The sequence below is a fragment of the Antedon mediterranea genome, chromosome 3, assembly GCF_964355755.1.
Source record: "Antedon mediterranea chromosome 3, ecAntMedi1.1, whole genome shotgun sequence".
Taxonomy (NCBI): domain Eukaryota; kingdom Metazoa; phylum Echinodermata; class Crinoidea; order Comatulida; family Antedonidae; genus Antedon; species Antedon mediterranea.
This window is the reverse complement of record NC_092672.1, coordinates 7960221-7984632: the sequence shown is the minus strand read 5'-3', so window position 1 is coordinate 7984632 and position 24412 is coordinate 7960221. Positions and strand designations below refer to the sequence as shown.

Genomic DNA, 24412 nt, shown 5'->3' with positions numbered 1-24412 from the left:
AATTATTGCTATTTTCATGTAGAGTTAGTTCCAACGAACTTAACCAATCAGATGAGATTGAATCAATATATTGCTTGTGTTGATGATTTTTCATTGGACGTTTTCAATAAGAAATCATGTATTTTTTTCCATCAGAGAGCATCATAAAGAAATCCATGTCATGAACTTTAATAAAAAGTTTGATTTGATATTCTTAATGCATCTGATATATTTTATTTATGAAATTTAGAAGAAAAAAATACATCTGTGTATTAAGTACTAGAACAAGTATAGTTAAAGTATAACTATAAGACAGGGTTGTTGTACCATAATGTTGGTAAATGTATTTAAAAAGAAGTAAAAACCATATTATTTCTAAGTGTAGGATACCAGGGGGTTGGTAATATACCCCCTGTGTAATTTGTTCTTTTTTACAACTCAAACTGTACATGTTGGATTGTTGTAGATTTAATCGTGATTACTGGTGCCCCACACAGAACAAGGTGCATATAGCCCACCTTATTATTGCACTTCTGTCCATGGTGATTCTAATGTCCAGATAAAATAGGTGTAATTAATTGTATTCTGTAACTGTAAAAGAAATTTATATAATTTTAGTGTTATTTTCCTGAAATAATGATACTGTATACAGTCCAGCACAATAATATTCAATAAATCCATATGTACAATTAATTTTTTTTATTTTAAATGTTAGGAAAATAATAATAACTCGAAAGGTAGTCGATGTTCCTTTTGTGTAAAATGTTTATGTGCTAGCATTCGATGTTAATAAAAATATGTTTCGGAATTTCTTGTTATTTAGTTTATTTATGTGTGTTGTGTGCAAGGTCTCTAATTTTTTTATGCAGCCAACTTCGAAGTGAAATCAGCAATAGTCAATTGAATAAAACCAACAGATACACGCAAACAAATGTAGAAAAAATCCATCTCCTTCCAACAATATTATTTAAAACCAAATTTTCGTTTCTAGTGAAGGACAACATTACGTTGAACTTGCCCAACGTTTCATGCGTTGATGATGATAACGCATGAAACGTTGGGTAAGTTCCAACATAATTTTGTCCTTCACTAGAAACGAAAATTTGAGTGCAGTGTTTATATTTTTACACATTTTACCTTTTTTGTATACTTACTTTATACTGGGTTACAGAGAGCCCAGTACAGATCAGTATGCACAAAACAATCCCTACTTTTTTTTTTACCAGTGTAATGACGTCCAATTCGAAGAACAAGGGTAAAGTATCTTGCTTAAAGCAAGTTTACCACTAAGTGAATTTGTTCGCACAAATCCAATGTTATGTAGACAAAACAGCTCACGCTACCCTTTCCACTACAAGAGTGATTTTCATTCCCATCGCATGTCTGCTGAGCTTTTCGATTTGCATGAGTGCTCATAAATGCGTCATAGCTAATTTCTCGAGCTCTGATTGGCTTTGGAATGTTTTGGATCACAAAAAGTAGAAACTATTTGAACTACTAATTTCGCTGGAGCGAGAAACTCAAGGAACTAGAATTTGTGGAAGATGGCATACACTTTTGATTCGCCTAGTGGAAAACGGGCTTAAGGACACAAGTAATACTGCATACCTCTCTCCAATATAAGTGTATATATATAAATAAGGGTTGGGCTTCTAGTTAGATTCGGTGTTATAGAGTAAATGGGCTATAAAGGCCAATTTACACAGACAAGCGAAAACTGTAAGCAGAAAACCGTTTAGCTTGTTCCACATAGAGTCTGTATCTATCCTGAGCAGAAACCGCATGTCTGATCCACGTTTTGTGTAAATGGTCATAAGAAATAGATTCTATATATTTATAACCGTTACTGCTCGTCTGTGTAAATTGGCCTTATTGATCTTACTATCCAATCTAAGGCTTACAAATCAGAAAAAGAATTTTTTTAAGAACACAGCTTTTATTCTATTTTCAACTGCACGTTAAACCAATGTTTGTTTTAATTGTGTATCACACACGTGGGTAGTGTATTTAAATGTTTCAAACTCTACCCCACAGCATTGCATGTACACAATTTAGATCACACTGCCTGTTATGTAGACACATTGTAACATTGCAGTTACTTATGTTATACCACAATAATAAGTAGTTTGTATAAATTAGCTTCATTGTTTGTTTCAATGCCAAAGTTACCGAACAAGTCAATATAAGTTTCATCAGTTATTTAAATAATGATTTCTTAGCTTGTGTAGTTTCATCACTTGTGCTCAAACATCTTTTCATCCAACAAGTAAATTTTATAAAATATTTCTCTTCATACAGGTGTACCATCAGAAAGTTGTCTGCTGCCCTCTGTCTTAGACCCATTAACCTTTAAACTCTGTAGTCTTTCAGCCAGTATGTCTTCTTGTGTTGTAAAGCGCTGCATTAAAATATCAGGATTTGCTTTTAAGTTTCTCACTAAGATTTCATCTTGTTTGGCCTTTGCTAACTCTATTAAACTCTGAAAGATATGACACATTAATAAATCTCTGTCTACAATATAAAACTTTAATGTGACAACAAATGTGATGTGCCCATATATGGACACGTTGATGTCATATCACTACCGTATTTGGGCACATCACACTTTTTGACAATCTAGTTTCATAGTGTAGACATTTTAAAGCTTTAAAGCGACTTTACTGTGAGTGAGTCTGAGGTCATACAATAAAAACCTCCTGACATTTTGAGCAATATCTGCGGATTGTTTTGGGTACAAACAAACACATCCAAATTGGGCATACATTTACCATTTACAATCTACAGTATTTGGTTGACTTTTAATGGTCCAATAAAATGCATTGGAGATGCATTTTTCAACACAATGTACATATATGCCCCGTTTAGAAAGCACCTATCATACGATTGTTTCTTCTGATTTTTTAAGATAATGCCCTCTATAGTTGGATATATTTTAAAATAATATACTGTAGTACCCTCAATAATTTGGCCATAATTTTTTTTTTTAATTTAATGTGGGACCACTGCAATCACCTTATTACAACTACCACAGATTCACTTTCTCTTCTTATTTTTAAATAATATTGTAATATAAAGGTAAGCTGTTTTTAGCCCTCACCTGAAATGACCTAGGTTCAAAGATTGCCAGGTTTGACAACATTTTGCGATCAATTCGAATGTCACACTGAAAAAATAAAGAAAAAAAATCATACGTAAGGCCAATTTACACAGTGGTAATGATAATTCAAATATAAAATCTGTTAAATTCCTTATGGCAGTTACATTACACACAACACGGAGCGGTTTCTGCTCAAGATAGATAAAGATTCAACGTGGACAAGCTATGTGGTTTTCCGCTTACCATTACTGCTTGTTTATGTAAATTGGCCTTTAATCGTTCCCCGATAACAATCGAGGCATTGTTTTTTCCAATATCAAGGCTATAGTATTTGGTTACTTTTGTTTTAAATTCTACTACCGTTTTTAGCTTTTATTCTTTATATAGTATTTTAATATTTATACTGTTACCATGTTTTATACATAGCATATTTTCTTATATATTATCTTATCCATTGTATAGTATTGTATGTTTTTAATTGTTGTTATTTTTATTGTAATTTGAACCTTGGAAGGCAAATTTCATTTACTTTGTATTTGAAAATAAATTTTAACGTGAACTTGAACTTTCACACCCGTCCCCCCAAATTCCTTTATGTTCCTAGTTTCCTAGATTTTTTGCATTCTCACTCCTGAGGACGATCAAAATATATTGATCTCAATGTCAAATTCTTTTCAGAACTGTATATACGTTGTGTACAGCAAACTTTATATCAACAATAACGATATAAACCAGAGTATTTTGTTTGTTACAATTTACATACCCTTGCGATATTTGCTATGAATGTAGAATATGACAAACCATGCTCTCTAGCTGCAGCATTAATACGCATATTCCAGAGCTGAAAAACAATTTAAAAAAGTTAAACAATACAACATTTAAAAGGTTACAAAAGAGAAAGTAATAATGCACTATCCCAAGAAACCTAAAGCTGAATTTCCACTAGGCGAATTTGTTCGCGCGAATCCAACGTTTCGAAGAGAAAAAAATCGCCTACTCTCTTTCCACTACATGAGCGAATAGCTGCGACGTTCATGTTCCTCGCGTGGTTGCTGAGCATTTCGATTCGCATGAGCGCTCATGAAAGCGTCATAGCTCATTTCTTGAGCTCTGATTGGTTGCGCAATATTTCGCTTCGCAAAAAGTAGAAACGCTAAAGCGAAAAATCAAAGGAACTAGAATTCGTGGAAGAAGGCAGTATGACAGACAGAAACGCGAATACGCATGTGCATAGCATGACGCTTTCGATTCGCGCGAACAAATTCGCCTAGTGGAAAATCGGCTTAAGAGAGACACCCATTTGCAGCCCATAATAATAATAACCATTTTTAACCTAGGTGATGATTTACTGTACTTGCCTCACGTGCAGCACGTTTTTTCACTTTACGACTTTTTTGACCAAACTGCCATGCCCTTTGAACTGCTCTTACAGCTATACGATAACAGTTCCTCCTTCTTCCATAGAAATTCTGAAATGAAAAATGGAACTTAATCTTTTAAAAAGTTTGTAGGTCTAGTGAAATTTTGTGTACATGACTTATTTTAAAAAAAATGTTCAGTTATGCTTCAAATATTTAAAATGATGCGAGGTATCGATAAAGTAGATGAGTAGAGTGTTCAGTACAAGGGGTCATCAGCTATAAAATACAGAAACCAAAAGTGAAATCGAAAACAAGACAGAATATGTTCTGTATAAGAACTATAAATTGTTGGAACTCTTTGCCAAAAAATGTGATTGAATCTCAAAATCTAAACCAATTTAAAACCGCACTGGTCTAACCTAAATACAGTCCATATAAGAAAAATATGTTCTGGTCACGATCAAAATCACTCAAAATCCAGGTAGATCCGGGTAGGTAGAATAATTTCACTAGGGCCTAGGCAGGCCCTGACTGAGGCCTACACAGAAAGTAAGTAGGCCTACGCTATATAGATAGAGGCTAGTCTACTGTCTGTAGGCCTACTATTAGGCCTATTCTTAGTTTAGGCTATATTAAAATAAATATTTTATTACGTCTTTCTTTAAAACAAAAGTTTTTATTTTCTAAGGTCTACCTGCTACCTAGTTAGCTTTTAAGTTTTGTATACTGTACTAGGCCTAGGGGGTAGGCCTAGGCACGTGTGTGGTGGTGCTGATGAGAGAGCTCGAGGAGGGAGAACGATGATAACGAGTTGTTTGAGAGAGAGGGGGCCTAGGCATATTCTAATATTAATAAGCCTTACAAAATGTACTGATGTTTATGAATTATGCACATACGGTAGCTTGGTCAAAAATAAACTTCTTTCTCCAAAATTTATCTGGTCCTCTTGAACGAATTAGTCGAAAACCAGTTAAGAACACCATGATGATGACATTTATCTCTCACACTTTGATAGAATAAACCTTATTTACGTTTTGATTCTTACCTGAAATGAGCCCTCTATGATTTAACAATTCAATTTGTTATGTTCATCAGTGGAAACACTATATTGAATCTTTCTAATTTATTGAGGGCGCTGTCAAATATAAGTACATAATTAACAATCTTTTGTCTAGCGCACTCTATTTTCTTTTTCCTGTGTCCAAAGAAGTGTTAAAAACCGACTGGATTGGTTGATAATTTATATGGTGGTGGTGTTTGTTTACGTTTATTTTCATATTTTCTGAGAATAACCAAGTAAGTACTAATGTAATCTACATAAGTCAAGTATTGCTAATATACAACGTGTGCATTATTTTAGCTTGATGTGGCTAGGCTAGGCCGCGTGATTGAATCACACACTGCAGGTTTCGCCAAGACGGACACCGAGCTAAAACCAATCAGATAGGGAATATTATAGGTAACCTTATTTATTACAGATAATATTTAGCGCCCATTTTCAAAATGACGATTGTGATTGTTTGAAATCGTAGCTAAGAGTATTTTTAAATTATTAGTAATTCTTGAGACATGTTCTTGGTGACCGATTTATGTACAACAGCGAAAAATACGTTATTCTAAAGTAAGAAAATTGAGTGGGGTTGTACTGCTAAAACATTGGACCGTTCGATTTTATGGAATAGGGGTGTTTTGTTTTATGTGATTTTATAAAACACAATTACAATTGTTTTAAATCTAACAAAATAAAGTTAAATTTTCATTGATTGTTTTCATATTTATTATTTATTAGGTAACTTGTAAGACATGTTTTTTTTACTTGTGATATATAAAAAATGAGTTATTAGAAAGTGTAATTATTACTCAACAATCTGGTTTACCTCAAAATAAATGGAATTGAACCATCATTATGAAGCTGCTTGGAAGCCATTTTGTTTTGTAAAATACTGATTATGATAAAATGATAATTACTTTGAGTGATATCTGCATTTCGTTAACAGGAAACCAACACGTGTGTACTGACTTCAATCTGTAGTGTTAAAAGATTATAGTAAACGTGATCATTTTCCAAAGTTTAGTGAACGGATGAAAAAATAAATAAACTGAAAAAAAAATGGGAAAAAGCAGAAAAAAAAAATGCTGTTCGTTAGAGAGATATTTTAAAATAATTAGTTGTTATATATTTTCCCTTCTGTAGTTTTGTTTTTGTGTAGTTACTAATTATGTTTTTACTACTTACTACCGTACTGACGCGGGTATAAGCCCATACTCGGGTATAAGCCCACCCCCGACTTTTTACTAACTAGGCCTAGTAGTAGTACTACACAGAACTACATTTTTAATATACAAGAAATACTAAATTTGTTGATCATGTGACTTTTTTTTTTATTGTTTCCTTAGATTTCTTTGATGATGACACAATAATTGGTGATTGTAGATGAAGGCTTGTACATGATACTAATTCATTGATTTTATTAAAACACATACAACAAGCAAGTAAATCTTAAGGTTTGTGTATTGTACATTACAGTATGGAAGTACAGTAGAACATCCCTTCATTTTACGTACGGTACGGGACCACAGGATAAAACACAGGATTCATAAAATCAAGGTTGACCTTAAATTGACCCCAAATACGTAGAGATGGTAGCTACTGTATATTAAAGGCTACCGTGTTTGCCTACTTTACTGTACAGCATGCAGGTGGTCACTAGCTAGGCCTGGCCAGGCTAGCAGGCCTAGCAAGATGTGAGGTCTAACTAAAAAAGTACAGTATATACAGGCTGTGCGATGTTTAAATAAAGTGTCAATTAAAATATCAATGTTCTTGTATTTTCTATCAATAAAAACAGTCGTTGCTGTAGGGGAATGCACGTGTGTAGCTTGTCTCACACAGAAGAATTCCTCACACAGCCATTTTTATTATGCTTTGTTGTTAAATTGCGCCCTCAATGTAAGAAAATGATGACGTCATCGGTTATTTTAAGCGTACGTAAAATCCAGGGAACGTAAAGTCAGGGTACGTAAAACGAAGGTTCTACTGTACTGTACAGTAGTGTCATGTTTTTTTTTTGGGGTTTACATTACAATACAAAATCGATAGACATTACTGATTCCTGCAGACAGTACAGTATTCAGAAGCGTGTATGCCTATTATCAAATATGTTGGAGATTCAAATTTCTTCTTCTTCAAAACCCCCCACCCACCCTAAGCTTCCCTGACTAATGTTTCTTGACCCTACAGTTATGATGTTATATAATTTGTGTGTTGAAAATATCTCTTGTAATTGTAGGTATTTGTTAAATGTTACTGTAATATATTTGTCTGATGTTTGCATAAAAAAAGGCTACTCAAAACAGAACATGTTGTTTAATTGTACTGTAAGATTTACTTTTAAAGTACCTGTAACTTTTTTGCTACATAATTTTAGAAATATGTACAAATTAATAAGCTATGGTACATACTTTACAAAAATTCCCTGATCCATAGTGAATAATGTCAATAAAACAGTAAAGGAAAAAAAATACATTGCTTATTTAACGGAATTAAATTTTTTGTAAGGGTTTAACATTCTGTGATACTGTACAGTATCACATATTGAAGTAAAGTAAATTTATTGTCATTTGTAAACATGTAAAATTTACATTGAAATGAATTTGAACGGTTTCGGCTAACAACAAATCAATAGAACTTAAACTACGTGGTGAAACGAGCGTCATAGGCTATATTTGACTTCGATATTCGATTTATCAAAACGTTTGCATCTGGCTTATAAACCTTACCTTTATTAAACTTGCATGCATCTATGGTACTTTGTTTTAAATTATGAAAAGCAACATACCAGGTATAGTATAGAAAACAAATTCTTAGACTAGGCCATTAATTTGCAAGAGGTCAACTTTTATTTATTGTAGGCAAGTGTTTTTATTATATCATTTTGATGACAGAAAATGAGTAAAGCAAATAACTTGTAGGCACATGAATACTTGTTGATGATTGTTAGGCTAAACAAATATAACTTGCCTGAAGAAATTAGTGACCCACAAGAACTCAGGAGAGGTACTACTGTGCAGTATATTAAGCCTTAAGAAAACAGCGATATATATAATTAATTCCTGAATTGTATTTCCACAGAATCATGGCCAAAGCAGATAAATGTCAAAACCGTGAGTTGCGTCTTTTACAAAGAGATTCTCATTTTGAAGAAAGTATGAACGTCAAACGATCAGAGTTTAAATGTGAGGAATGTTCATTATCGTTTCACCGCAAGACTTCCTACGACTCCCACATAATGAATAATCATAAGAAGAAAGAAGAAATGGCCGAAATATGGAAACAATTAGATAAGCCTGACTTTCTCCCTCCAAAAATTAAACCTAAATCAGAAAAGATACACATTGTAAAGAGCGACCTAAAACACAAGATTGTTGTTGGTCTGGATGGTAAGATTGTCAAGAAATACAAGGCAGGGATTGTTGAATTGCGAAAGAAAGTGAACACAACTAATGTAATCAAATCTGTACACATGTTGACTCCACCAGTTTTAGCCAAGAAACCTACACCTATAGGTAAAATTTTATTTTTTATCATCAATTTTAAATATGGAAATTTATGTATATATGTACGTTGAGGAATTAATTTTTTTTTACTACTTATTCATTATTGACCCATAAATGAACTAGTTAAAGTTTATGCTAACATTTTATTTAAACTAATAAATCAAATTGAATTAAGTGTATTATTAAAATAATGGTTTTATTAGTGAATTTGATATAACTAAAATACTTTTTTATATAAATTAAAATAATATTATTTATCCTTCAGCTCCTGCAAAAACCTCATGGAAAAACCAGTCTTTCGAGAAGAAAGGTATACAATGTTTGAATTGTAAAAGCCAATTTAAGAATGCCTTTGAATTTGGTGTTCACACAACGCGTGTGGAGCATCGAGTTCCTTGTACAATCTGCTTCACTTCATTTGAGAACCAGTGCCATTTGAAAAGACATCAAAAGATTGCACATCCTCATGTATGTAAAATGTGCGATAAACTGTTTTCGACTGAGCAGCACTTAGACGTCCACCAGCGAGTCTCGCATCGTATGGTGTACCAAACAATGAAAAATGATAAACAAAAACAAATATCAACTAATGGGGCCAAGTCTAAAAGCAACACTGTGCCAACAATTATTATTTCCGACTCAGATTCAGATGAAGCAGCAAAGAAGTCAAATTTAAACAACAAAGCATCAGGTTCAAACGTTGTATCCACATCCAAGAAGCACAGTCTCAGTGCCAATGACATGATGCAAAGTTTGGCTTCTATAGCGCAGTCAAAGGAAACAAAAGATCCGTTCTCCAATATGTTGTCTGTCATGTTAGAGAAGCCAGTTATGAAAAAAACGCCATCAGTAATTTATACTTCTTCTAGACCAATGTTCCATATTCAAGGAACCCATGCGCCATTAGCTAAGAAACAAGTACAGCCTGTTCAGAACAAGGTTGTCGCCTTAAACCCGCCGGTATCGACCACCACAGGGCTTTCATCATTTCTTGGACAACATGTCACCTCAACTGTTTACAGTAACCTAAGACCAAAAGGTTCATTTAATCTTGGTAAGCAAGTTGAGCGTGTTAATCTAGCTTGTAGGCTTGCGCAACACAAGCAATCACTTGAGCTTAAGAAACTTTTAAAGAGACATTCACAATATAAAATTAATGATAAGGACCTAAAATATAAAATACCACTTGGGAACTTAAATGAAGAATTTGATAATTGCCCTCTGTTTCCTAGTGAAGAAGATATTAAAATGCGAACATTTGATTATACCAAATCACCTTTGTCCGTAATGGATGACCCCAGTATTTTGACAAATTTTGGTTTGAACACTGAAGTAATGCAACGCATGTTCAGTGAAGCAGTCGATTCATGCATTTTGCAAGAAGCTTGGAAGTTAACTCACTCATCAACATTGCGCAGGAGAAGTAGAGAAGTCACCAGTTATTCTTTGAAACAGAAGCAGGAATGTATACTAGATTTGCATGTCCAGCTTCTTGCTATTCGTAATGCTGCACAAACAATTGTTAATAGTACTCTTGTGAAACATATAACAGAATTAAAGAAAGCAGAGAAACAAGCAGATCCTGTTGTAGCGATTGACAAACCAAGTGATGGTCAACCTTCAGACAAGCCTTTCAAAGATGTAAAAACAATTAATTTAGACAAGCAAGATGCACCTGATGACAAAAGTAAAGATCCAAAATCAGAATCAACCGAACCTCAACCCATAAATATAGAAAAAGCACTCAAAACTGAACAGGCCATAACCACCCAAGAAGAAAATCAGCAGTCCAAAACAGACCAGGATAAAAGTGATATTAAGCAAGAAGGAAACAAAAATGAACAATCTGAAAATGCTAAGTTACCTTCTCCAAAAGCTGCATGTCAATCTATTGGAAATGCTGAGAACCTATCAAAAGATGGCTTACCAAATGTACAGAAAGATTCTGCAGAATTAAGTGAGCAACAAAATGTAGTCAGTAATGATGTGAACAATTTGCTACCTAAACCAATGGAAGTAGTCGCAGACAAAATAATGGATAATCGTAAGTCAAAAAGTCAAAACGAGGATGTCAATGGAATGTCTGATGAACCTCTAGAAAAGGTAGACAACCAAGAGATAGTGATTGATAAACAATCTTCTGTTAAAATGATAACTAATGAAGTATGCAATCAAACTGAAAGTAAATTACAGATTCCTGAAGCCGTGAATGATGTTTCAAATAAAACAGCTGTTGAGAATGTTGATGTTGTTACTGGTGATTCAAATGTAACTGAAAGTAAAAAAGAAGTTACTAACAATACCATGTTGAACAAACCAAGTCACAATGACACAGCACCTTCTGAGAATAATCAAGGAGAGATAGAAGTCAAGCAAAACAGTTCTGCAAAAGGCGAAGAAACATGCAATGAACCATTAACAGAAATGGAGCGAGTGAAGCAATGTAAGATGCTGACGGAGGAAATGATAAAGGCCATTCCTAAAACTAAATCTGGTGAAAATATAATCATAAGCGAAGTTCAGATAAGTTCAGAATATTGTGGTCTTCTTGGGAAAGGTCATTTTAATGGAATGGACTTTCGATGGATTGTTCAATTTGCCAGACCATATGTCAACACTCTAATATCACATAGAAAAGAAGATTATGGAGAAGGCAGTCCAGATAAAGATCATGTAAAAGACCTGAAGTCAAATATAATTGAACAACCAACTGACCAAACAACAGCTTCAGGTGTACAAAGTACAACCTTTGGAAGTACAGGTAATACATCTGTGATTCAAACCAACATGGCGTCATCTGAAACACCTACAGTAACGGTTGAATCTGTTTTTAACTCTGTTGTTGAAGCTACCATTATTGGCGAAAGCGCACCAGTTGTTGCACAGATGACAACTCTACCTACTTTGACAGCATTTTCATCTATTTCTACTAATCTACCTGTAGCTGCAGCTCCAGTCGCTTTGACTCCGTTGGCAGGTACTAGGCCTACTTTCCGTCAGCTCTCTCCAGTGTCTGTACCAGTAAGTTCACCTAAATCCTCTGTTGTTTCTCCAGCGATCTTTCCTCGACCTGCCCCAGCTTTGTTTCAAGTTTTACCTTGTGAAAGCATCCAACCAACATTGACTTTTACTCAACCTGCCCAGCCTATCACAACAAAAATTGTATTAGGTCAAGGCATACAACAAGTTCAACATGTACCAATGGTTAGTAGTATTAAACTTGCTGGCCTGCCAAACATATGTCAAAATTCAACTGTATGTGTACCAGCAGGTGTTTCTCAATTCACAAGTATCCCTCAAGTTTCCGTAGGTCAAAAGGAATTCCGATCATTTCTGCCGAAATCACCTACTGGTTTATTAACATTGTCTAACAACAATATGACAGTTTTGCATCAGGATATTCTACTTAAGTCAACTAATTATAATCAAAAAATGTTCACACTATCAGCTGCAAAGCCCGTTGTCAGAAATTTTGACTTTGTTCCGACCACTCAGGATTCGAACCATATGCCTTCAGAAACAAAAACGTTTTCTATGGTGGTAAACCTTCAAGAGGAACCAAACAACAAAGTGTTTTACACCCTTGAGGATTGTCTGGATTTTGAAGCTGGTGAAATTATATTGTTTAATAATGACATACAAGTTGGAAAGGTTCCACAAAATAATATGAAGAAACTTTTTAAATGTGACCTTGTACTAGGTAAAAGTACTGAGCAGGAAAGGAATGACAACGTGACATTTCTCAATTCTTTGTATAACATTAGAAAACTGTATATATCAGGCCACCTGAAGAAAATGGTTTATCAGAAACTAATTCCCATAGCTCCAATTTTGAAATGTTCTTGGATCCCAGTACAAGAAAAACGTACATATGCATTTCTTGTGGAATCATTACTAAAGAAGGGAGTTAGTAGCACTGACGAGGATTTGGAAAGAATTAATACCCTGCTGTTAGATGTTTTAAACAGAAGTTTAAAAAAACCTCTGGCTGGTGCAAAGTCTTCAGCAGAAACTAAGACCAAAACTTTGAAGGGGAAGAAAAGAGGTAATAATTGTAACCTGGAAGTCTGTCTGACAAACCTATCACTTCCAAAAAACCAATCTACAGTTTTGGTGACAGAAAAAAAGAATGCAAAGAATGAGCACATTGGTTTTGTAATAAAAAACAAAACTGGATCTTCTTTTACGAAAGACATCATTGACAAGGAGCATTTAACCAGGAAACGGTCACATAGCAAAGTTAAATCTGAAGAAGAATCGAATGATGACGATGGCCACAAATCTAAGGCGAAAAAAGACAAGAAAGATGTTAAAACGAAAGAGAAGATCAAAGAAAACAATGATGAACAAACTAGATTGAGGAAACGGTCGATACAGAAAGAAGGAACACATGCAGAGAAAACTGAAAATGAGTTGCAGATTGGATGTCAATCGTTTGTTATACCTGATGAAACAGACCCTGAAATACAGTTTGCATCTTATAGAAAGAGGGCAACTCGTGGACAAAAACAGTGAACTGATAAGTTGCAAAGGCCTTAAAAGTGTTACAATTTTTCTACCATGTTTTTTTTTAAATTGTAGCCTGTCTAAATAAATATATCTAATACTATGTTTATTACAGTATGCTTTATTTATATATAACTTATTTTATTTGTTATAAATCATTTCTAATATTGGTAATATTTTCTTTATGTAATTTTTTAAATTATGTGTACAGTACATATATTTTAATATTTATTAGACTACAGTACGGGTACTGTACATGTATATACCATTATTAGATAAAATTATAGATATGACATACTAAATTGTATTCATAATATTTATAAATAATATCCTGTCAATTTTTGGTAGGAATTCTAGGAACTGGGATAAGGCTAACCAAACTGTTAGTGTTACACAAATGGTGTGTTGTCAAATTTATCACTATGCCAAGACGAAACTGGCACAAGAATTTTAGGTGACATATGCTAAACTATGTTTGTGAATATTATTATGTGTTGTATATAAAAGTCAATTGGACATGTAAGAGTCCTATTAGCGATTATATTTCCTTCTGCCACATGATTGGAAGTTTCTTAACTGCTGTGCCAAGGATGCCAACAGCTTGTAATACTGTATAACATAACACAGTATGTTTATTTAAACTATACTCACCAGCAGCTTGTTGATAATTACCTTTGTACAATAAGTTTATATAACAGAATAGCTGCATTGTTCTCTTTCCTTTTCATGATAAATGTTCAGTAGAATTAGTGACTGTTTTAGTATGTATAGAATGCCCTGATGCATGCATGTTGTTGTTCAACCTCTAGCAGTTCCAACATTATTTCAATTACGGGACCGGAAGGAGTAACTCCGTTTTAGGTGTATAAATCAAGTTTTTTTTATTTTGAGTATAATTGCTATGTACTCGCAAGGAATGACAGAACCCTCTGTATACTGTTTATTCGAAATAATGCAGACTATTATTATATTAAGCTGTACTTTATTAGACAATGTTTTCTTTTGTTGGTATGGTCTATTGGCAGCCGAATTAAAGAAGTACTGTAAACATTTAATATACCTAGTATTTCCCCTATTATACCTAAACATTCGTTAACACTACGGCGCAACGCAAGGACGTAAACGTAACTCAAGCGTGTTGACCAATGACAAGCGACAGTTCGAATAATCCATCCAATTACGTTGCGTCGTTAAGTCCTTACGTCGCATCTTTAGTGCGAACCAAGCAATGTAATACAGTAACGTACTCGCAGTGAGCGTAATGTCATTTGGCAAATCACTGTGATAAAGTTCTTGTTTATAATAAATTATCTGTATAATAGTTGTTTAACCATGCAATTGGTCATTTTTTCTTGAATGTTAATGTAAATAAATACTGAACACAGTAAATTGAAATTGCTTGCGTTCGTTATGTACCTTTTGACTAGTCTGATTTTAAAACAATAATCTTTAATGAAATTACAACAAAACTTCCTTTGGAATTTCGGGATATTCAGGAAACACCTCTGTTAAAGGACACTGTCATAATGAAGGAAACAACGAGCAATATCAGTACGGATCGAAAACCATATTCAGGGAACACCTCAAGAGAACACTTTTACTGTGTCACGAAAGTAGACGTTCCAACAATTTCTCAATATCCGGCTTTGGCATGGCACAACTGACATATCTATATAATGCTATTATATATGCCATGTCTTTAGGTCAGAGCCATATAAATGTAATTAATGTAATAAATTGTTATTGTTTTAAATGTGTATGAATGAATTTAATTTCTGGCTCTGCTTTAGGTCAGACTCAGAACCATAATATTGAATACAGTACTGTATATGGCTCTGCTGTAGGTTTTTTAATAGCGCCATCTGTGGTTTGATGTATGTATTGGTGTAGTGCCCTCTATAGTCTTCATTTAAATGGATGCAGCCGCGTGCGAAGTTTTTTAGTTGCAATATGTCGTCGGTTTGTCGGTCGGTCAGTAAACACTAACTCAAATTTGCGCACGCGACTGCAGCCATGTATATGGCCTTGTTTTGTGTGTATGTAAGCGATGCATAAAAGTTAGTAGGCCTATATTAACCAGTCGGCGTAACAGATCTTGGGTCATGTGGTGCTGATAATAACATAATCAATAAGAAATTTGTATCAACGTGAAAGCTATATCTAAGGCCGACAGTTTTTTTTTTATCTAATGCCGACGGTTGAACGATTTTGGATTCTCGCCCTTTGAATTGATTGACTCGAATCAACAGACTGCGGAAGATTCTCACATGTGCTGTTTTCTCTGAGGACTGCTGCATGTCCTGCGTCCTGGCATTGACACACGTCGGGAAAATAATGTAATAAAATTCTTTGAATGAGATTAAAAAACACTCCTTTAATTTAATAAACATGTAATATTATACTTTATATCTGATTGAATTTTACAATGTTGATATACAAAATATATTACTAGTCCACACAAACACAGCCACTGTGCAATTGGGGACTGGGCCGTTTTAGAGGTGTTTACCACCTGTTGGTCCCGATCCTTCACTAACAGAGTTAGTGAGAAGTTGAATAAATAATAAATAAAAACCGTAAAAAAAATGTTCATACAATTGCCTACCAAGGGCGCAATTTATTTTTCGTTCGTGGCTAAAAACGGTTATTTTCGGCGATGTTTTGGACCCTATATATTTCGAAAACTGCAAGTCAGATTTTCATAATTCTTCTTTATTTTAATATTGATACAAAATATTAACAGGCAATGTATGCTATTGACTTGTAATGTTGCATCGTTATCCTTAGGTAGTAGGCCTATATACTAGCTAGTAGCCTATGTGGGCCGGGTCATTAGAAGTTAATGCTCCTACCCTGGAATATGTAGGCCTACATATACTGTAGTTTAGTTTATGATTATATTTTTGTTCTGTACAGCAGGCCAGACTATAGTTACACAAAATGTTTACTACTGATTGTTACACAACAATAATAAATCATTATATCTTAAGAAAGAACAATGATTAAATAGGTTTTTTATAAGAAATATTTCAATAAAACCTCCCGATATTTCATTTCTCCAAGTTAGGAGGTATGCCGAAGGTCCCCTTAATAAACACTGTACTTTATCTGCAAATAGTAGGTCATGTTTATATATAGGCCCCACCCAGAAGTATTTTGTTTACGTTGGTGATTCACGGTAAGAAAATTAACTTGTAATTCAATGAATTAGTAGTATTTAATTACGTGACAATAACTATTGTCTTGTTTCGATTAACTATTGTCTTGTTTCGATTAATTTACAAAATACAAGAAACACTGTACTTAAATATCGAACTCCAAGAGAATTAAACCATACTAGGTGAATGTTTATTAGGTAAATTTTCCAATTGCAGAATTGATGTTAGTGCCACAGTCTATTGATTTAAATGAATGAATTACAAAACTTAAACTACTTATTGATTAGGCATAGATCGTCAGAAGACTGCACTATTTATTGAGCTACTGATAGGCCTACACTGTTTTATTTGTCTCAGATGTTTTTGTTAAATTATGTCGGTTATTTAACCAGTTTTCTTCATTTTTTCATCAGTTTCTCTTAATATTGTGTACGTATCTTGATAAAAAAAATAACAATGATGAGCCTATTCATTATATTTATTAGAGATGTATTGTCGATCCCCCAAAAACATGAACAATGAAGACTAATTAAATTAGACTTTGAATGTTATTTTGTAGTTTTAATGAGGTTAATCACTTCTGTAGAAAAAAAATAATAAAGTTTTCACTTATAAAATGACAAAATAAATGGCTAATTTTAACCAAAAACCCATTGGCTGGCAGCCAATTTGACTATGTTTTGCTTTAAATTAAAGTTTTTTCTCAGATAAATCATTTTTTTGGATCTAACTCTTGGTCGTGTGGGTAACTGTTATGTGACATTAAAATGGCATATTCAACAAAAAAATTTTTTTTTTTTTTTTTTTAGGCATTTATAGCCAAGGAAGACCACAAATGAACTCAATCACTGTCCTTCTCTCAAAGGTGGCAATCCTGTTCACAACACAAACATATACACAACACAAACATATACACAAGATGCTCTACATAAACAACGACTTAATTACAAGTCTTTGGGAGTGGAGTTGCAAATTGTCATGAGAAAAAATCCTGACATATGACAGGACTTGAACCCAGGACCCTTAGATTGGTAGCCAAGCATCATAACCACCAAGCCACAACTCCACTACGTTTTAATGTCAATAATTATTTTTTACATCTTTAATTATATGCTGTCACAATAATATAGACATTTACAAAGAGAGAACTATAAGACTGTGAAATAATTACTTAAGCAATTCCTTTATTTGATTAATACATTTTACATGTTCAATGTAACTTTGTGGTAAATGTAGTGTAATCTCAGAATAGAGTATAATTATATTCATTTATTAATCTTCAATTTGTTTTTAATCTAATTTGTTTAAATTTCATATTGGCATTTTAACCATTTGGAGTAGTGCGTGCTGTATGCTAATAATATTCTTTTTGCGTGCTGTTCTAAAGAATTACTTAATAATTGAGATTTCATCCACATTAAAATCAATTTCAATAACAATATACAAGATAAAAGAAGCAATTCACAAGGTCTATATTTGAAGATGTGTACAATAGTGTCCGTTTATCAATTGACGTAATTTTTTTTACCAGGATAGCCCCCAAAACAGTTTCACAGGATTTAGATATTTCTTTTAAACTTAGTATAGGCCTAATGTTATTAACTTCTGTCTTATGTAGGTTCATCCTACTTTTAAAACATTGAAATACATTTCACGTAATAAATAAAATCAATGAATAGGCTATAATTAATATTATATAGTGCATAAAATAGAACGAACATTATTTCCATACCTGTAAACTAGCATATTTTCTGCTGTTCCACATTGTTTTCTAGTAATATTCATTTTTTTCTCTATACATTAACATTGTTATTAACTGTTTATATATTATAAACATAATAAAAAAATGTACATCCTATAGTAGGAGCATGATGTAGAAATTACAAACAACGTAGGAGGATATAATGTTTGCAGTAACACGGGGATTCATGATCATGAATTTCAAATATTGTTGATTAAGTCGTTTTATTCATTTTCATAGTAATGCAAGTGCATTGTAACTCCGCCATCTTCCTTTTTTTTTTTCTGTCTATTGATACATGTAATAGGCTATATATACTTATGCCAGTTTCTTTATTATTATACAGTCATGATGAACTCCAAACAATATACTTGTACTGTACTAATTAAGTTACAACACGTACGAGGTGATTATAAAGAGCTTCGCATATTCACACTCTAAATTTATATTCGGAGTTTATTGTTTGTTTAGTATTAGCAAAGCAAATTTTATAAAGAAGGTTGATATAAATAATTCAAGAGAAAGTAAGCTATATAATCTAGACATTTAATTTAGGCCTAAGTTAATAATAATACTAATACGAAAATGTATTTAGTTTTTTTTTGCGCAAGTTTAATATAGTAAGAAGCAATGGCATCCGTAGACTTGCTCCAAGTCTGTATTTATTGTCTTTTTTATGTCATTCCACACGTCGTCGTTTGATTTGTTTCTGATCAAAACTCAAGTAATACACGTATGAAACGCCATTTATGCAAAAATATTTATGTTTTTACTAATATTAAGACAAAACTATCGCATCAGATGTTCTGTCTGTAAAACCGTTGTTTTCAAATATTAAAAAATGGTATTTTAAAAATATTTAATAATTATAATTATAGTAGACCTACGTCTACTTTATTCAGTTGAATGTAGTGCACACATTGTCGGAAAATGTGACTAAGTAAAAATCAACCATTTCAGCATCATTTAGTTCTCCATCTTGACCTGTACTGGTACTAATAATACACTCGTTCGTATTGTGATTGTATGAAAACGAACTACAAGCGTCCACATTGCCGCATTCTAGTGAACATGTTCCAGGACTTGTAGCGAACAGGCTTCTTATCACGTACTCTGAGGTTGGAGATTTAGTGTTTCCGGTGATTTTATACATTTTATAAGCAATGGATCTTGCTAAATAAAAGAAAATATTACACATAAGTACCACGATCCGGTTACTATGGTTACATTGATAGAAAATAGACGTTAAGTCACGTCACACAAGTTAAATGGAATTGAAAAGGTGGCTTAGAAATAAAAGTGTATAGAGATATTTACTTTTGAAATTGAAAGAACAAATTCTTGAAAAGGTGTGGACACCTTTTCCTCAGGAATGAAAAAAAAATGCTCACCAGATACCAGTTTATTTTATAGTCAGGATCAGCATGCAGATACCAACAATTAAGAACAACGTGAACCGTGTATTTACGGAACAATTTTCGTATTCGATTGGGAACTTTCGTAATCAACATAAAGATTTCTTGAGTCCTTTTTGTATTGGAATGGTAAATTGTAAACGAATTGTGCTCAACACAATATTCATTCGAATAGAAAATGTTTTAACAGCGCAAGCCTTTTCGTTAAGAACAATCTCAACGCTCAAAATACTCTGTTAAATAAGTACTCAACGGGAAAACTATACTCAACGGTATAATTCCAATCAAATACGACAATTGTGTTGACTCAGATAGAGTAAAACTACAATAGAAATTTTTGATTCACCATTTAGAGGTTTTCAAGAAATAACTCAGAGAGGGCGCATGTCACAACAACATCACGTGACTATGCCATGATCAGTGTCGGCAAACCAAGCTGACACGTACACCACTACCTTGAGAAAGTGCGATGCTAACGCACGAAACGTTGGTAAGTTTCAACGTTTATTTTTCACCTTCATGAAAAACGAAAATTTGATTTCAAAAATATTTTGGGAAGGAGATGAATTTTTTCAATTTTACAATAGAAATATAATTATTATGATTATTACCTTCACATATGTATTGCTTCTCTGAGTTACAATATGCGTGGCGTAAGGATCCATCATTGCCGGCAATTCTGAAGCAGTCCATGTCGCCAGACTCATCTCCACTGGCTGCTATGTCATAGTTCATATAAGTCGGAGTGTCACTGGTCAACCATTCCGGATTACCTTCTTGCTCGATGTCATTGAGACCCGTCCAGAAGGAGGATGACATCAAGTTAGTCAAATAAGTTCTCTCGTCCTCTGTGTTGATGGTCAGAAGCGTTGAGAATTGACTTTCACATGCTGCCTTGGCATCGCTCCAGCTTTCAGTAGTAGTATCAGATACTTTATAGCAACTGTTGTTGTATAACGTGACTTTTAAATTGAAAAAGAAATAAAAAGCTTAGAATAAATGTATAAAACTTGGCAACACATCGAACACGAATTCGGTTATCCATTGTCAAGCGAGATCATTCATGCTCACTGTTAATGATTGGTCAAAAGAAAAAAGAAAAAAAAATCGTATGATTTCAGCAAAAAAATGGCTTCTTGATGATCCATCGCACCAAATTCCGAATCAGGTAGAGGAAAGTCTAATATTTAATTAAATGTTTCAATTATCATTCCCGAAGATGATAATCGAAGATCGAAAGGTTGAATAATTTATTATAGACTATTTATACATTCTGTATAATATACCAAGGCAATCTATCAACAGGATGCTGAGCTCCGGAGATCAAAGGGTTTACTGTGGCTGCGACATGATCAATTTCTCGCCACCTCGCCAACAGAGTAACATCGCGCGCCGCGGAGAATGATCTGCATAGAACAGTATACTGTAGGCATTTTCGCAACAAGACATAAGATCAAAGAACTGTTACGAGTTCCTATCTTGGCAAGGCGAGCTCAGTGTCCTGTTAGATTGTCTTGGCCGTACTATGGTAAATGAAGAAGTAACTATTTACCATCCGTGAAAACTTCGATTTCGGCGAGATTCAGCGGCCAAATTTTCGGGTTTTCTATCGAAACACCAACATATCTTGCTAAAATCGATTGTCTGCATTTCCTTACAAAAATATTACCAGCATTAACTTCACTTTCCGTTATAGGTTCTCCACAAGCTATGTTTGATAATACGTCGTCTGACATTCCAATTCTAACTACGCCATCAACCGTCCGATCTTTACAACCTGTCGGCGGAATATACAAATATGTCTGTCAGTGTTAATTTGAAATGCAAAACATAAATGATCTTTTATCTATTGTAATAAAAAATGTACTGTTACTTTTAAGATCGGGGGAAAAATTTAGAAAATCGGTATTTGTATTTACTCTTTTCCTTACATACATTTTTGGAAAAAAGGGTCAGTTTTGTTTTGATAAGATAAGCTATCTAACTTTGACTACAGTATCTGCATCCAGCGGTTTTGAATTTTTTTCCCCAAATGTTCACATGGTTTTTATTAATAAACAATTTACATTTACAAGTTAAGCTTAAACTTACAATCACGTCTGTTTGTTATTTTCACTCGTTTTATAGAAAATATTCCTCCAAGATCGATGTATACATAAGGTGTTCGTTCACCTCCTAAATAACAATTCAGACATAAAGAAAACGTGTTTTATTAGGCCTAAATACATTGTAATAATCGATCCTCATTTATTTCGGGGCTTAGCGAAAATGTCGATCTCAACGGCCTATAACCTAGGACATATGACGTCATGTACTTTATTGTGGCATGCGTTAGGCTTGGCAAGTCGTCGATTCTACGTCCAGGACATTGGAATTTGTATAACAAACATGCGCATGTCCAGATTTATTTTTAGTGGTAGCGCCGTCGCGAAATAAGTAGGGACTTATACGAAACACGACGGTTAGGAGGGAGGACGACGAATACCATGTGTTCGCTAGAGGGTAAAATCCTAACAGTCAACATAGCCGTTTTATTAGTTACGCACCCTTGCGCGAAGAAGACGACGACCGACAGTTTCTCTCTCCGATCCTCCCTGTCTCGTGGCGCGGGGCCCTTTTGAATCGCTTGGCTTTGGTGATGCAGCATAGGCCTTCCCAGATAGGGCCTCGCATTCAAACGCCGCTTTTAACACATCAATTTTAACCCAATAAAACTGTTATTTCTTTGAACAATTAAATTAGAAGTTCAAATATTATTTAGAGTTGAAGAAAAAGAGTTAGAGAAAATTCCACGTTTAAATGTAATTGTAACTGTATATTTAAGGTTATATATACATTATTTCCGTAAACGGAAAATGGCAACTTTATCGTTCTCAAAAAGTTAAGACGGCGGAACTTCACACTAAGCTCCGCCCACTTTTTAGAAGGTCATGCATAAATTATTCATAAGCTCCGTCCTATGGCTTCCCGTCGTGTTTCCCTATATGTTAGTGGACGACGATGACTTAACTCGAACGGTTCTGGGCTCAGGCGACGACCAACGACACACTCATGTTTAGATCCTAGGTCGTCGCAATTCACTTTAAAATTCACCAGGTTCGAAGTATTGTCTCTTAGCCTTAAAGGACAACTTTAACGAGATAAGATAACGTATTTTAGGGATGTACATAATGATTTTAGAACAATGGTAAGATTTACGATTTGGCCGTGCGCACTCGCCGTACAGCCGTCGCCGTAAATTGTTGTGACGTCAAGTAAGCAATTATATCTACCTCATGAGGTTTCACTGTTGTTAACATACAATAGATAGGCTAGGCACTATTTCCTCCATGGGTTATGTACCCGTCATTTAAATTGCTAATTTGACCTGCTTTAGGCTTAAATTTGCAAAAATGCTTAGTCTGTTTTTTGAAGAAACCTCCATGGGTATACTTACAACAACACATTTTATAATGATCTAAGTGATGATTAAAATGTATTTTCTATCAGTCCGTTGGAAGCCACGATTTTTAGAAAAAAAAAGTTTTTATACTGTAGTCTCTTACCCGTATGCGCGAATGTGTCTCTCGATCCGTCATTTATATTTGATGACCCCTCTTCAGATTTACTATTTGAACTGCTAATAAAAGCTGATTTTCTATATGCAATTTCTTCTGAAAAATAGATTCAGTATTGTATTTTAGAGGTTATAGTGGTGTCCGAATGAATCTTCTGCCAATTCATTCACAATTCAGTATGTTTAATGATAATTAGTATCAACTTAAATTATAAATTAATAAACAATTTATTTATTGCACAAAATGACGGAAACCTGGATTTGTTGAAACTAACTTTTCGTGCATTTTTATAGGATGAAGTTCTACAGATGCTGCCTTCTATGTCGAGCTATAACCTAAGCTAGAAAGGTTTTTATGGTGCATTGTATAGTAATTGTGGGACTGGACGTTTATAAGGCGAAAATAATCTTTCTCGCCTCATTAATTACGTATTTCTGTCCGATTGTTGTATGTGCAATTCAATACCGTAATTATTGCCAACATCGAAGAAAAGAACACTTTAAAGCCGATATATCATTATCTTTCTGTTTTTTAAAAGTACAAACATAAAATGAAAATATAATTAGGCCTAATTCTAAATTTCCACATCATCGGAAAATTATTAATAATGTAGAGTGTAGATGAGCAATGTTCAACAATTAATACATTATACCAATGATGGCTAAGATCTTGAAATGAAATGAGATGTTTTAATATATGTTATTTCAAGACCATTTTACATAGATACGAAATACACAAACTAAAAATAAATAAACAAGACGTCAAAACGGGTTAATATTAAAAATAGTCGTGAGAAAAAAAGCAGTGGATGTACTTACTACTGGCAGAAACGTAAGCCATAAACGCGATGATTTTCATTACCGTCCGTATCACATTTGTCATCATCTTGTACAATCATTTGTCTAAACAGCACAACAACAAGCAATTTGTGATAGATTCAAATTCTGCAACCGAATTTCAAAAACACAGACTTGCTCTGCAAAGTCTGTTTCTGGTCAACTAACGCGTACGAGTGAGTTTAAATACGAAGTAAATTTGTAT

The 24412-nt window shown here is 33.9% G+C and overlaps 3 protein-coding genes across 3 annotated transcripts; 1 reads left to right on the top strand and 2 right to left on the bottom strand.

The window, feature by feature from the left end:
• Positions 1-1891: 1891 nt before the first annotated feature.
• On the bottom strand, positions 1892-5469 carry LOC140043508 (large ribosomal subunit protein bL20-like). The gene is made up of 5 exons (XM_072088032.1): positions 5334-5469; positions 4435-4545; positions 3840-3917; positions 3077-3142; positions 1892-2458 (listed from the first exon to the last, which is right to left on the bottom strand). The coding sequence occupies exons 1-5, from the start codon at positions 5418-5420 to the stop codon at positions 2270-2272; spliced, it is 531 nt and encodes a 176-aa protein (XP_071944133.1). The 5' UTR covers positions 5421-5469; the 3' UTR covers positions 1892-2269.
• Positions 5470-5639: 170 nt separating this feature from the next.
• Positions 5640-14830, top strand: LOC140044746 (uncharacterized). Its single transcript, XM_072089390.1, has 4 exons — positions 5640-5733; positions 6835-6942; positions 8570-9003; positions 9260-14830. Exons 3-4 carry the CDS (start codon positions 8574-8576, stop codon positions 13507-13509), a joined length of 4680 nt encoding a protein of 1559 aa, XP_071945491.1. The 5' UTR covers positions 5640-5733; positions 6835-6942; positions 8570-8573; the 3' UTR covers positions 13510-14830.
• Positions 14831-20354: 5524 nt separating this feature from the next.
• On the bottom strand, positions 20355-21567 carry LOC140043980 (C-type lectin domain family 4 member M-like). Its single transcript, XM_072088465.1, has 2 exons — positions 21367-21567; positions 20355-20776 (listed from the first exon to the last, which is right to left on the bottom strand). The coding sequence occupies exons 1-2, from the start codon at positions 21548-21550 to the stop codon at positions 20355-20357; spliced, it is 606 nt and encodes a 201-aa protein (XP_071944566.1). The 5' UTR covers positions 21551-21567.
• Positions 21568-24412: the final 2845 nt, after the last annotated feature.

Excerpts from the sequence above, each read along its gene's own strand:
- LOC140044746 (XM_072089390.1), top strand. The coding sequence starts at position 8,574 with ATGGCCAAAGCAGATAAATGTCAAAACCGTGAGTTGCGTCTTTTACAA. Across the intron at positions 9,004-9,259 it reads CAAGAAACCTACACCTATAG|CTCCTGCAAAAACCTCATGG; the intron begins GTAAAATTTTAT and ends TTTATCCTTCAG.
- LOC140043508 (XM_072088032.1), bottom strand. The coding sequence starts at position 5,420 with ATGGTGTTCTTAACTGGTTTTCGACTAATTCGTTCAAGAGGACCAGAT. Across the intron at positions 3,143-3,839 it reads TCATAGCAAATATCGCAAGG|TGTGACATTCGAATTGATCG; the intron begins GTATGTAAATTG and ends TTATTTTTTCAG. Across the intron at positions 2,459-3,076 it reads TTGAACCTAGGTCATTTCAG|AGTTTAATAGAGTTAGCAAA; the intron begins GTGAGGGCTAAA and ends CATATCTTTCAG.
- LOC140043980 (XM_072088465.1), bottom strand. The coding sequence starts at position 21,550 with ATGTCAGACGACGTATTATCAAACATAGCTTGTGGAGAACCTATAACG. Across the intron at positions 20,777-21,366 it reads AATCGAAGTTTTCACGGATG|TCACGTTATACAACAACAGT; the intron begins GTAAATAGTTAC and ends TCAATTTAAAAG.